This window comes from Penaeus monodon, chromosome 41, assembly GCF_015228065.2.
Source record: "Penaeus monodon isolate SGIC_2016 chromosome 41, NSTDA_Pmon_1, whole genome shotgun sequence".
NCBI classification, from domain to species: Eukaryota; Metazoa; Arthropoda; class Malacostraca; order Decapoda; family Penaeidae; genus Penaeus; species Penaeus monodon.
The window spans coordinates 2,756,504-2,769,003 of NC_051426.1; the positions used below are offsets into that span (position 1 = coordinate 2,756,504).

Here is a 12,500-nt window from a genome sequence, read left to right on the forward strand (position 1 = left end):
ACGCCAACAGTTTTGGCACTGACGTGGAGGAGGTTGGTATGGACGAACAGGGAGGGATTCTCCTCCTATGTAGATGTTAAAGGGAAGGTCATGTCTATGGAAGGTAATTTTGGCTATGTTAGTAGGTTTCTTTCGATGACCTCTGGGGGGAATGGAGTAGCATTGCACTGATGTTGCATCATAGTCTGTGAGACAGGCAAGTATATCTTCTCCACAATCTGACCAATCTTTGTCATAGATTGGGCAATTTGCTGGGGAGATTGAAACTGTTCCGGTGCAAGTATTGAGGGTTGGATGGGGTTCTGCAAGGATGGGGTTACCATATAGGTCTGATAGTTTTGTTAATGCTATAGCTTGGTTTTCGGATGTTACTGTGACAAGACGGGAGCGGTCGGGTCGGCTACGGAAAGAGACTTTACCTAATTGTTTTTGGAGACATTGCTGGAAGAGAAGGGTGTTGTCAGAGTAGGGAGCTGTGGGAGGGATCACGAAAAATCGGTCCCATTTGGCTGCGCTGAAGAGGGTATTCAAAATTGTTGTAGAGATAGGGGTAGTCGAAGGGCGGGGGTGTGACGAAGATGGAGTAGTGTTGAGGGAGGTAGTGTTATGGGGAGGTGGGCAATAAGGCTGTAAGGTATTAATAAGGGAGGATGGGGTGGTTGATGTTGGAGGTTGTGGGGGTAGAGGTGTTGAAGTTGAGCTTGCTGGGAGAGTGGAAATGTTCCTTAAGGGTTGATTGTTGGCTACTGTACTAGTAGGTATTGATGAGGGGGTAGTTATTGCAGTGTTCGGAGCCGTGGTCAAAGGAGAGCCTGGGGTCAGGGAATCAGGTGGGTTTACATCGTTGGGGCTATTTGATAAAGGGGCAAGCCTCATTGCCCCTAATAGTGGGGATAAGTTTTCATTACTGGCCATGGTAAGCCTGGATTATGTTGGGGATAAAAACAGTCCACCCCTCAGGGTCCCCTTGAGGGGTAAGGGCTAGATAACTAAATCAGGGGAATACCGTGCCCATGGCTCCCTCAGGCCGTTCAGGACTGGCACAAAGTCAGCCTTTCATCCTTTCAGCACGGCTCTCACACCTTAGGAGGTGGATAGCAGAAGGGTTTGGTGAAGGGACAGAAACGAAAGGTGGGAAGGAAAATAAAGACCATGCAAAATTAGTTGAGTGGAGGGCTGAGTCCCAAGGTTGGGGAGTTCCCCATCATTGGGTCCCAGTCTCCACCTCCTAAGCCCCCTCACGACAACAACGGGCAAGGGATTGGGGGGGATATGTGTATATGTGTATATGTGTATATGTGTATATATATATGTATGTATGTATGTATGCATATATATATATATATATATATATATATATATATATATATATATAAATATATATATATATATATATATATATATATATATATATGATTGTTCATTATCATTATTATTCTTATTACTATCACCATTATGGTCATTATAATTATTATCATCATTGTCACCATGCTGACCTGGGGATTTGAACCTGAGCTTGCAATCCAAATGATCATAAATATTTTTTCAGGGTCTGTTAAGGATATATTTTTTCAATTAAAAAATCTAATGCCAAAATATCCTCATTTACATACTCGTTTCATCTTATGACAAGATGAGTGCATAAGACACAGTCTCCAGAGAAGAAGTCCCAAATCCAAGTTATCAAAAATCCAAAAACTAACCTTTCCTACCTTCCTTTTATCCCCAAGGAAGATAGGAAGCCCCTCTGTAACCCTCCTCCACTGCCATTTCGTGCTAACTTACATAAAACACGATATTAAGAACCCTGCTGTGTGAGCGTTGTGGATTTCTCTTGAGCGATTGTATGCAGTGGTATTTTACTTATTTCGCAGTAAATAAGAGGCTAGAGCAGCTGTATCTGTTGTTTATCAATCTAAGTTTATGCTCTTAGTAAAATTAACCTACGAAGCACATTTTATTAACCAAAACAACCTAAATATAAAGTAGGTATACACGGAAACTTGGAAACTTTCCATATTTTTGTACCCTTAAAACTTACTATAACGATAATATCATTATGTATTTATCATTCATAAACAATCCCTGAGGTGTTTCTTCCTTTCCTTTTCAAACAAACGCTTGCTTACCCGATGTAAATAAGCACAAACGCCTAAAATTTCTTCTCGTAGTCGACTGTACGAGCTCGAGCTCCCGTTTATTTTAGCAGCTTTGTCCGAACACCATCCCTGCGTTCACTTGGGTGTAGCGTTGCGTTGCGTTGCGTTGCGTTGCGCGGCAAAATCAAGTGAGCAAGTCGACCTGACGAAACGTTTCGCGAGGCTCTGCGTGGCGAACAGGGCGAGGGGTAGGAGGCAGTTCGCTTCGCCTCGCAGTTCTTTCAAAACAACCCAAACGGCTGCCAACTTAGAGCCTCTAAAGTTAATCTGTCTGAACTGCAACTTCTTTTTACCTTTCTATCTTTGTTAGTCATTAATGCGCGTCTGATACAGAAGTCGTCTACCTTGGGTTCGAGCCTTTATTACAGTCTCAATCAGCAAAGCAATTCATCTCTCTTCATCTCAAAATATATATCCTTGTATATTATGCGATTTTTTTTTTCTTTTCTCTTAATTCTTGAATATTATTATTCGTTCAAATGAGCGTTAACTTGTTGCTTATATGTGTTCATTATGCTCATACCTTTACAGTTGGTAAGTTTTACTGAAGTTTGAGAATAAAGACAAATAAAGAATGAAGAGCAAGATGAACTGAGTTTCATGCGTCGTTGTTTCAAATTTCCCTATAAAACAGCTATTCATGAAAAGAACTCGAGTCAGTAGCCGGAAATGGATATTGTTAGCCTAGATCCGGATGAATATTACTTTAAATATCGTTAACACGTCAATGTTATTATCATCATTAATTTTACCACCAATACCATTACCGTTATCATTTCATCTGTCATTTTCAAGCGCTGTACACGGTAACTAAAAAATAAAAAAAAATTACAGAACATGAGACTAGTTAGTTATCGGTGTTTTAGTCCATTTTATTTTCACTGAATATAAATTTTGTTTCTCTTAGTGGTTAGATACTATTTCTAGTTCCTTCATTTGATGTTTTCATTGCTTCTGAACTTTCATTTTGGTACTGGCCGTATTTATCCCAGGCCCACCGTGTTCCCAGAGGCTTCCTGCAGCTCGTCCACCCTGATGCGAAGGGCCCCCAATTAATGTGGGAAGCGCTTCAGGTCACTCCGTTTTACATTTTTCAGCAATATCTGTTTCCTTAACGCAACTTGTGCATGGTTACACCTGGATTCCTTGATGTTTGCTTGTTTAGAGGGGTTTTATCATAGGCCGTAACCTCTTTACACCATCTATAGAAAACATGTGTTCTGGGCGAGATTCATGCTCCGGGTGTTTATGGATGATACTTTTTAACTAAGAGGTAGGGGGGGGATGGTAGTTCCATTAATCTGGGCATAATTTAAAGCTGACTTTGCTGTTCGGTCTGCTTTTCCTAAAACGTTGGTGTGACGAGGAATCCATGTGATATTCATTGAAAAGCTTCTTTGCTTAAGTTGGCTTAGGATTCCCAATATATGAGTAATGAGTCTTATATCTTCTGAGTTATTTGTTTTAGATATGTATTTGATGGCTGCTAGGGAATATGTGTATATCACTATTGATTGTGGGTGCTTGGAGACCGCAAGAAGCAGGGCCTGTTAGGTGACACAAAGTTCAGTCTGAACTTGGTTTGAGTTGATCGATCTAACAGTGAAAATAGTGAGAGTATCGTCTCAAGTTCTTTAATTGACTGTGTACAAGGTCTTTAAGATCCTTATCAGGGGTGTCATAGCTGTTTTAATTAAAAGGGGATTTGCCGCAAGGGGTTGGCTGGTGGAAATGAAATAAGGCTGACCAGGAAATTGATAGTTTTACAGTATGTATTTTTTTAGTACGAAGACTTGACCACTTGGCAACGTGTATAAAGATGGGTCTTAAAGTGGGGTTATAATCTGTGGCTGGAAAACGTGATAAACGGGGTTGGTGTGATGTGGATATAGCGGTGGAGCGTGCTAGAGTATCCGCCAGTTCATTGCCGGTGATTCCAACATGACTGGGCACCCAGCAAAATCTGATAGATTTATAGCGTGTAGACAGGTAGAACAAGCAGTTCTAAATCTTACAGACAAGAAGATTGGTCGAGTGCACAGACTTCTTGAGAGCTAATAAGTTGCGGAGGTCAGTAAAAATAGTGAAAGAGGAAGAAGGGAGCGAGTATATGCGTTGTTAGGAAAAGAGGAGTGCGTACAGTTTTATGGTAAGGACACTGGATTCAGGAGGGAGGGGGTATTTGAAAGTGCTAGTTGGGAAGGTTACTGCGAAACCAGCACCGAAGGTGGATTTGGAGCCATCAATGTAAACATAAATACTGGAGGAATGAGTGGAGACATGTCAAGGAAATGGGTGAGAAGGACAGAAGGGTGGATATCTGATTTTGGTGGTTCAGGGAAAACAGAGGAGCAAATACGGGGGTAAGGTTTAAGCCATGGAGGGACGGGATGGGAAGAAAACAAGTGACGGGGAAAGGTGGAATGGGAGAGGAGAGTATCAATGCGAATGGAGAAGGGAATAGGTAGACACGGAGAAGGAGTAAAGGCAGTAAGCAAGGATTGTGGGATAGTTAGCTTGGAGAGGGAAAGTTAGTGGAAGCGAGCATATCATCGGAGAGAGAGAAGGGTACGGTGTCGAGAGAGAGAGACTTAGTGTAGAGGCTCTCAGCTGGAGAGGAGCAGAAGGCGCCTGGGGCTAAGCCAAGACCACAGTGGTGGATTGTATCAAGATGAGCAAGAAGGGAGGTAGAGACAGAGGAGTAGATATGGCGTACATAATCAAGAGATGGAGGAAAGTTTTGGGACCCATACCCCAGGATGTATGGGAGAGAGTCTAAGATACGGAGGCGCCGGCGAGCTTTTTCTTTAATGTAAAAGATATGGTCTCACTAGGACAGTTTGGATTTTTAAAAAAATCACGCCAATGAATTTGCCAGAAGAACGGTATTGGAGTGGAGCGCCATATAAAAAGAGTGGAGGATGGGGACCCACACGAGAGAAAAGGATAGTGAAAGATTTGGAGGTTGAAAAGCGAAAGCCATCGTTAATGGCCCAGGAAGATCATGATGATATTGCAGACTGAAAGAATTGGCAGAGCGTAGGTATGGTCGTAGAGCTGAAACAATGCCGTTAACAGCAAGAAGGAATAAAGTGGTACTGAACACTACTTTCGAACTGAGGAAAGGATGATGATGTGGAAGAGGCAATTTTGATCTGGAAAGTGCGTTAGGAGAGCAAAGAGTTTATAAAGACACCTATGTTTCCGTGTATGCCTGGGGAGGACAATTGTTGGAGAATATGGTACCGCCATGTGGTATCTTATGCTTTTTTCAAGGTCAAAGAATATTGCTAATACGGAGTCATGGCGTGCAAATGCAGATGTAATATGTGTCTCGAAATGAGCAATGGGGTCAGCGGAAACCAAACTGGGAAAGAGAGAGAAGACTGTGAGATTCAAGATAACACAGTAAGAGGAAGTAGTTTGCACAAGCAGCTAGTTAGAGCGATGGGGCGGTACCAGATTTATTGGGTTTCAAGAAGGGGAGGATAAGAGCTCGCCAATGAGAAGGAAATTTTCCTGTCGTCCATATGTGGTTGAAAATAATTAATAGGGAGGAGAGAGAGGAAGATGGAAGTAGTCGGAGCATACGATAATGAATACCGTCAGGGCCTTAATGGGCGTTGCGGCACGACTGTAAGGCAGCGTGGAGTTCAGAGGAAGAAAAGGAAGCGTTATAGACTCAGCAGAAGACAGACGATAGGGGTGCGTTCTCTAGTGGTCTTAATGGAAGTGAAATGTTGAGAAAGGTGAGAGCCACTTCTGACCTCGCTGGAATAATCAGCCAATCACTGGCGACTTGGAGAGGATCAGAGATGAGAGTATCTCGAATATGGAGGACGGGGGCTGAATGGGGGGATGTCTGCCTGATAGTTTATGGATCCGACGCCAAACAGCCGAAATAGATGTAGATGTCATTGAGGAAACATAATTTCGCCAGATAATTGTTTTACTGTTCCGCATTGTACGATGAAGACAGGTAGATGCTTTTTTAAAGGAGATAAGGGCTGATCGGGGGTTTGTTTGTTTGTAGTGATAAACCTTCCAGTTTGCGCGTTTTAAGTGAAGCCCTTTCGTGCAATCAGAATTCCCCCCTGGAACACATTTAGAGGTATAAGGTCTTGAGGTTCGGGGGAATGGCTGTATAGGCAGCTCTTAGGATTGAAACTGAAATATTATAGCATATCTGAAATGGACGAGAAGGGGTATGGAGAGGCAGGAATAGCAGTCAGTCAGCTCTATCAAAGCACCAGCGTGGGGGATTAGGAAGTACATATGAAATAGGAGAAAGGACGACTGGAAAGTGGTCACTATAGGGAAAGTGGTCTAAAACTGATTAATGGAAATCTAAATAGAGAGAGAGGGGGAGCACAGAGAGAGGTCAAGGTATGAAAACGATTCCGTGAGCATGTCAAAGTGTGTGGGACGATCTGAATTAAGAATAAGTAAGTGTGGAGAGGAAGCCTCCTGGGATCGGTCAGGGGAGGTAGCGACAGAATCATCCCAAAGAGTGAGGCGGCAGTTAAAATCATGAACTATGAGGAAAGATGGCTGGAGTTGGTAAATTAGAGTTTCAAATGCAACAACGTCAGTGGGAAGGGGAGAAGTAGATTGAAATAACTGATCCAGCGGCGAAGAAAGATGCAAGTAACTGTACAAGGGACAGTGGTTTGGAAGGGAGGTATAACATATGGTATTTTCTGATGGATAAGTATAAACATAAAAGGAGTGTGAGGAAGAAACAAAATTATAATTGGTAATTGGTATAGGAGGGTGAGTAAGAAAGGTCTCTTGGAGGCAGATGGGTTATAAGAAGATAGGATATGACGAAGGTCAGGTCTTTGAGAATGGTAACCGCGAATATTCCAATGTAGGAGATCTTTTGTTTAGCTGATCTACGAGCGATAATGGTAACAATGCGTGTTGGAGGATTAGAAGGGGAAGGAGCTAGGGGTGAGATAAGGAATGAGAGGGGGGAGATGGTGTAGTATCAGGAGGGGTATCAGGAGGTGGAGGATTATGGGGAAGGGCATTGTTGTGACACAAGGGATTCACGTGTATATCCAGGAGGGAGTGGAAGGGATAGTGGGGATGGAGGGAAGGTTAATGTAGGTAGAGCTTGGAACTGGGGGGGGGGGGCGGGGTGTGTTGGGAGGGAGTAGGAGGAAGGAAGTTGTGAAATTGGAGGATGGATGACGGGTTTCTGTGTTAGTTTGGGATTCGATCAGATGGCTTTGAATATCTTCAATAGTTTTTGCAATGGATTTGGTTAGGGAGTTTTGAGAAACGAAGTTTTCTTATGAGGGCGGAAGAGGAGACTGGTGTCTGAGGAGTAGCGGCAGAGGTAGGTGGAGGTGAGTGTGGTTGGAGAAGAAGGGGTAAAAAGTTTAGACTGTCTGCTGCGGGTAGTGCGAGGAGGGAAAGGGGGGAGGTGTTTGGGCTGCAGTAGAGATAGGAGTGCTTGGATTTAGGATGGCAAAAGAATTTGACTGGGGGAGGTAGAGGGTAGAGGTGGGAATGTAAGATGGAGGAGGAATAGATATAAGGGAGGGTGTAGGAACATGGGGGGGGGCAGTGCAAGCGACATTATTGAGCAGGTAGTATGAGGAAAACCTCGTCGACGTGCTTCCCGTCTGGCTTCATGCAGGTAAGGCCAAGTCTGAATCTGAGAGTTGCTACCTGTAGGTGGGGCAGCCCTATAAAATACAATTTTGACATTGGCTGGGGTGAGGGTGATATGGTCGGACAGGGAGGGATTCCCCGCCATGTAAACATTAAAGGGGATGTGAAGTCTACGGAAAGTAATCTTGTTGGTGGGATTCTTACGACGATTATACCGATACTGAAACATAGTCCGTGAGGCAGGCGAGTAGGTTTTCTCCACAATCTGACCAATTTTTTTTGTTATAGACAGGGCAGTATGGAGACAGTTCCGGTACAAGGTTCTGCAGGAATGGGTTTGCCAGTGAAGTCTGTCAGGGTTGATAATGCTTTAGCTTGGGTTTCGGATGTAACAGTGACGAGACGGGAACGATCGGGGCGGCTGCGAAGGAAACTTTGCCTACTTGTTTTTTGGAGACATTGCTGGAAGAGGGGGGTGTTGTCAGAGTAAGGAGATGTGGGGGATCACGAAAAATCGGTCTCATTTGGATAAGATATTTGTAGAGGTGGGGGTGGGAGAAGGACGGGGACGTGTGGAGGAGGGAGTAGTATTGAGGGAGGTATTATTACGGAGAGGTGGACAATAAGGTTGTAGAGTACTAATAAGGGATGATAGGGTACTTGATGAAGAAAGTTGTGGGGGTAGAGAAGATGAGGTTGAGAATGTTGGAAGAGTAGCAATGTCTCTTGGAGGTTGAGTGTTGGCCTGGTGGATGATGTAAAGGTAGGCATCGAGGAGTAGTAGTACCAGTGTTCACAGTCGTTGTCAAATGAGAGCTTGGGTCGGGGAACCGGGAGAATTTAAATCAGTAGGGTATCTGATGAAGGTGCAAGGCTCATTCCACCTAATAAGGGTATAAAATCTTCATTACTGGCCTTTCATCCATGCCAAATTAGTTGAAGTGAGGGCTGAGGTCCACTGCGGGGGTGATCCCCTACACTGAGCCTCAATCTCCGCCTTCTAAGCGGAAGGGGGGAGGTAGTACTGCTATACCACTACTACTGCTACTGCTGTGCTCTGCTGCTACTGCGCCTTCGTCTGTTATTTAAAATGGGACAATCAGTTTCTGATTTATAGGACCATTGTTTATGTATAGAGTACAATAATTATGTCATCATTTTTCTTCAAAATGTGATTAAATGAATTTGATACAGATCAGATCAGACATGTTATTTTTTCACTAATCTTTTTGATGCATAAAGTGAAAATATTGTGAAAAATACTTTATAAATTTCTAATCCAGATTTACTTTTAGCCAGAACTTTTTTTTTAAAGTCTCTCAGTGTTGAAGGAAATGGATGTTCACTTTATTGATTGCTATATCCTCTTTTCTATCTATGATTTTTTTTTTATATACCTCTTATAACCTTATTTATTTGTCTGTTTCAGAATTCAAGTCTATAACATGGTTTACTGATTATTTGCTTGATGTATTACTTGATATACTAGTTCCTCTGTAATTTCTGTGTTCAATAAAATTCATCTTATATACAGTGGGATTTTTTCTTTCTTCTTCATCTTATTGGTTTGCATCCAACAATATTCTTTCAGTAGGGTATAATCTTTTTTATCATCATATTTTTTTGTATTATTCAAGGTATTAGTTTTTTTTTACAATAAATAAATTTTTCCTTTCATTTCAATTCTAATCACAAAGATTACCCTAGTAAGTTACCCAAAAGGTCATAAAACAAGTCTTATTTACATATATTTTTTCTCTAAGCACTTTACCAATTACAATTTCTTTTTACAAATCTTAAACATCTTATCACGCATTAGCATACACCCCTTTCAAGAGACTAAACACCCTAGGGTTGTATCCTTCAAGTGTGGGCTTTGCTGCACGGTAAGTGCATGAGCTAAACAGTGCCTCCCATGGCTGGGTCCAGAAGATGTTTTTTGTGGGGCCTGTGAGATTCAGGGTGTTCAGCTGGAAGGCGCTTATGTGGTACTGGCAGCCATTTGTGTGCACCACTTGGACTACTACAGGCTGTGCAATGAGGTCTTCGTCGGAGGTCTGTATATTATATAAAAAGGAGGAAATTGAGAATGGGTTAAGAGGTGCGCATGGGTGGTAGAATCACCGCTATCATTATTTCCTCACTTACTCAATTGAAAACAATGAGTAGTAATAAATGGATAAAGTGCAAAAGTTATTTGGTGCTGTGAAAATAAGAAAAACTTTCTAACTTTTGTAATCCAAACATCACCACCTAGTATATCACATCAGTAGAAACAAGATAAAAAATTCTTTGAAAATACAAAAAAAGAAACATTTACCTTGCCAAAATGTTTAGCATAGGAAGCTGCATGAGCAAAGCCATGAAGAAGAGAGAGGGCATGGAAATGCTCCTCTTTGCCACGCATTCGAGGCTCATTGTGGTGAATGAAGATGGTGTGAGGATGGACACGGCTCGAGCCAACACCTGTTAGGGTAGAGAATTTAGGGAAATGTAACAGGTTGTGCATGTTCTATGACTCTGTAACATGTGATATTTCTCTACAATAAAGGACTGCAATGAAAGAAAGTTTGAGAAATGTAACCTTTTGGATAGTTTTATATACTGCTATTGATACAAGGTTCTCTATAATAAAGATAAGCTTAAATATCATAAAGGAGGGGTTGGGTGGGGCATGAAAGAAAAGAAAATAGGAGAGAGAGAGAGAGAGAGAGAGAGAGAGAGAGAGAGAGAGAGAGAGAGAGAGAGAGAGAGAGAGAGAAGAGAAGAGAAAGAGAGAGAGAGAGAGAGAGAGAGAGAGAGAGAGAGAGAGAGAGAGAGAGAGAGAGAGAGAGAGAGAGAGAGAGAGAGAGAGAGAGAGAGAGAGGATAGATAGATAGAGAGAGAGAGAGAGAGAGAGAGAGAGAGAGAGAGAGAGAGAGAGAACAAGAATATGCACATGCACCTATACTCACATAGCCATCCCCCTTACACAGACTCACCATAAGCATCACTGAGAGAGTAGTTTTTCCGGGACCTGCAGTTGACAAATGGAGACAAAGGATATATGTCAGGCAGAGGCTGGCCATCAAGAGACCTCACCTCAGACGGACTGACTAACGAGCTAAGAGGTTTGGGTGAGGAGAGGATGAAAGCTGCTCTGAGTTTCAACTGCATCAGACGATCTGTTGTCAAAAACAACAAAAGATAATAATAATAACTGTGTAAATTACATATATGTAAATAAAAAGAGTAATAATCTAAAAATTAATAATAATCTGTGTATAAATTATATATATTCATAGAGGAATGTAATTCAAATTGGTTGTCATGAATTCTTCATCAGCATTAACGACTGAGTAAATTTGATTCCATAAAGACATTGTCATTTTTAAATATCAGAAATATTATAAAGTTTTGATATGAAATCGTAATAGAAAGTAGAATGTGGATCTATTAATTTTTACGTCAACTTTAACATTGCAAGAAAAAGTTTGAAGGAAAAAGACAAAAAGTTAATATCCGAAACAATTCTATATTCTATCACTCTATTGACTGAAAAAACAATAATAATTAATAAATGAATAAATAAATAAAAATATATACCATTTTTTTCTCTAGCCATCTCTTATGCTTAAATTTTGGAACTATGTAATTCTACTTATTTAAGAAAGTATAGAGAAAATAATAATGAATAATAATAATAATAATAATAATAATAATAATAATAATAATAATAAAAATAGACAGGACATAAACCAAACCAAACTAAAAAATAAAAATAAAAAAAACAGATATAGTTTAGCACCTGCGTGGCTGAGTGTGACCTGTGTCAGCGTGTCCTCCACCAGGTGACGGGATGCGCCTTCAGGAAAGATCTGGTCGAGCAGTAGCAGCAGCTGGTATGTCAGGCTCTTACTGTAAAGTTTAATTGCATTGGATGTGTGCAAGGATCACTACTGGTAATTCTGGGATTAGTGGAATTCATGTGTTGCTATCTTGTTTTTTCTATTAAAATTTACTGATAAGAAAGAAGGTAAAAAAGTCAGAGATAATCACTGTCCATGTCAACATTAGGATACACTCACAGGGCAGTTACAGCTCATTATCAACACACTGACACACACATGCATGTACAGATGTTCTCTCTCTCACACACACACACACACACACACACACACACACACACACACACACACACACACACACACACACACACACACACACACACACACACACACACATGCACCCCCCCCCCCCACCTATACACTCCTGCTTACAAACTCTCCAGTGCAGTTTCCCCCAAAAGTAAAATCAACATCATTTGACTCACTTCTTCCTCTTCAAGGGAATCCCATATTCTCTCTTGAACTTCCAGCCTGGGTTATTAATCACATCCAGCACCTTTGGCAACTTCTCCTGGTGTGAGTCTAGGAGGTGTGCGTGTAAGATGGCTCTGTTACAGAAGAATAACATTAATATGACATCAACTGCCATCTTGGTCTTGCAGACTAGCTTCTGTGTTATTATCTAATTTCTTTATTTTCATTATTCTGGTTATGGTCATAACTCCCATAAAATCATCACTAATATTAAATATTATTAAAATTATTACATGATTCTCTTTTTATATATAATGTGTAATTTCTTGTGGGTAAAAGCTTGATATTTTGAAAAATGAATAAGCATTTTTTGAAGAATGCTGAAGAAATTTTCAATATAATACTGAAACCCATAAAT

The 12,500-nt window shown here is 41.2% G+C and overlaps 2 protein-coding genes across 3 annotated transcripts in view; both read right to left on the reverse strand.

Moving 5' to 3' along the window:
* Positions 1-2,285, reverse strand: part of LOC119598513 (arrestin domain-containing protein 17-like) — a 10,925-nt gene extending 8,640 nt beyond the window's left edge. The window contains exon 1 of the mRNA XM_037948141.1: positions 2,130-2,285. The gene's annotated coding sequence lies outside the window, so the exon portion shown is untranslated. The remainder of the gene's footprint in view (positions 1-2,129) is intronic.
* A 7,233-nt stretch (positions 2,286-9,518) lies between these two features.
* LOC119598214 (39S ribosomal protein L37, mitochondrial-like) overlaps positions 9,519-12,500 on the reverse strand; it is a 4,688-nt gene continuing 1,706 nt past the window's right edge. For both annotated transcript variants that reach the window (XM_037947843.1, XM_037947844.1), the window contains exons 4-8: positions 12,094-12,216; positions 11,569-11,678; positions 10,763-10,945; positions 10,102-10,247; positions 9,519-9,838 (exon numbers count right to left, since the gene is read on the reverse strand). In XM_037947843.1, the coding sequence (XP_037803771.1) occupies positions 9,590-9,838; positions 10,102-10,247; positions 10,763-10,945; positions 11,569-11,678; positions 12,094-12,216 (811 nt within the window). In that variant the 3' untranslated portion in view covers positions 9,519-9,589. The remainder of the gene's footprint in view (positions 9,839-10,101; positions 10,248-10,762; positions 10,946-11,568; positions 11,679-12,093; positions 12,217-12,500) is intronic.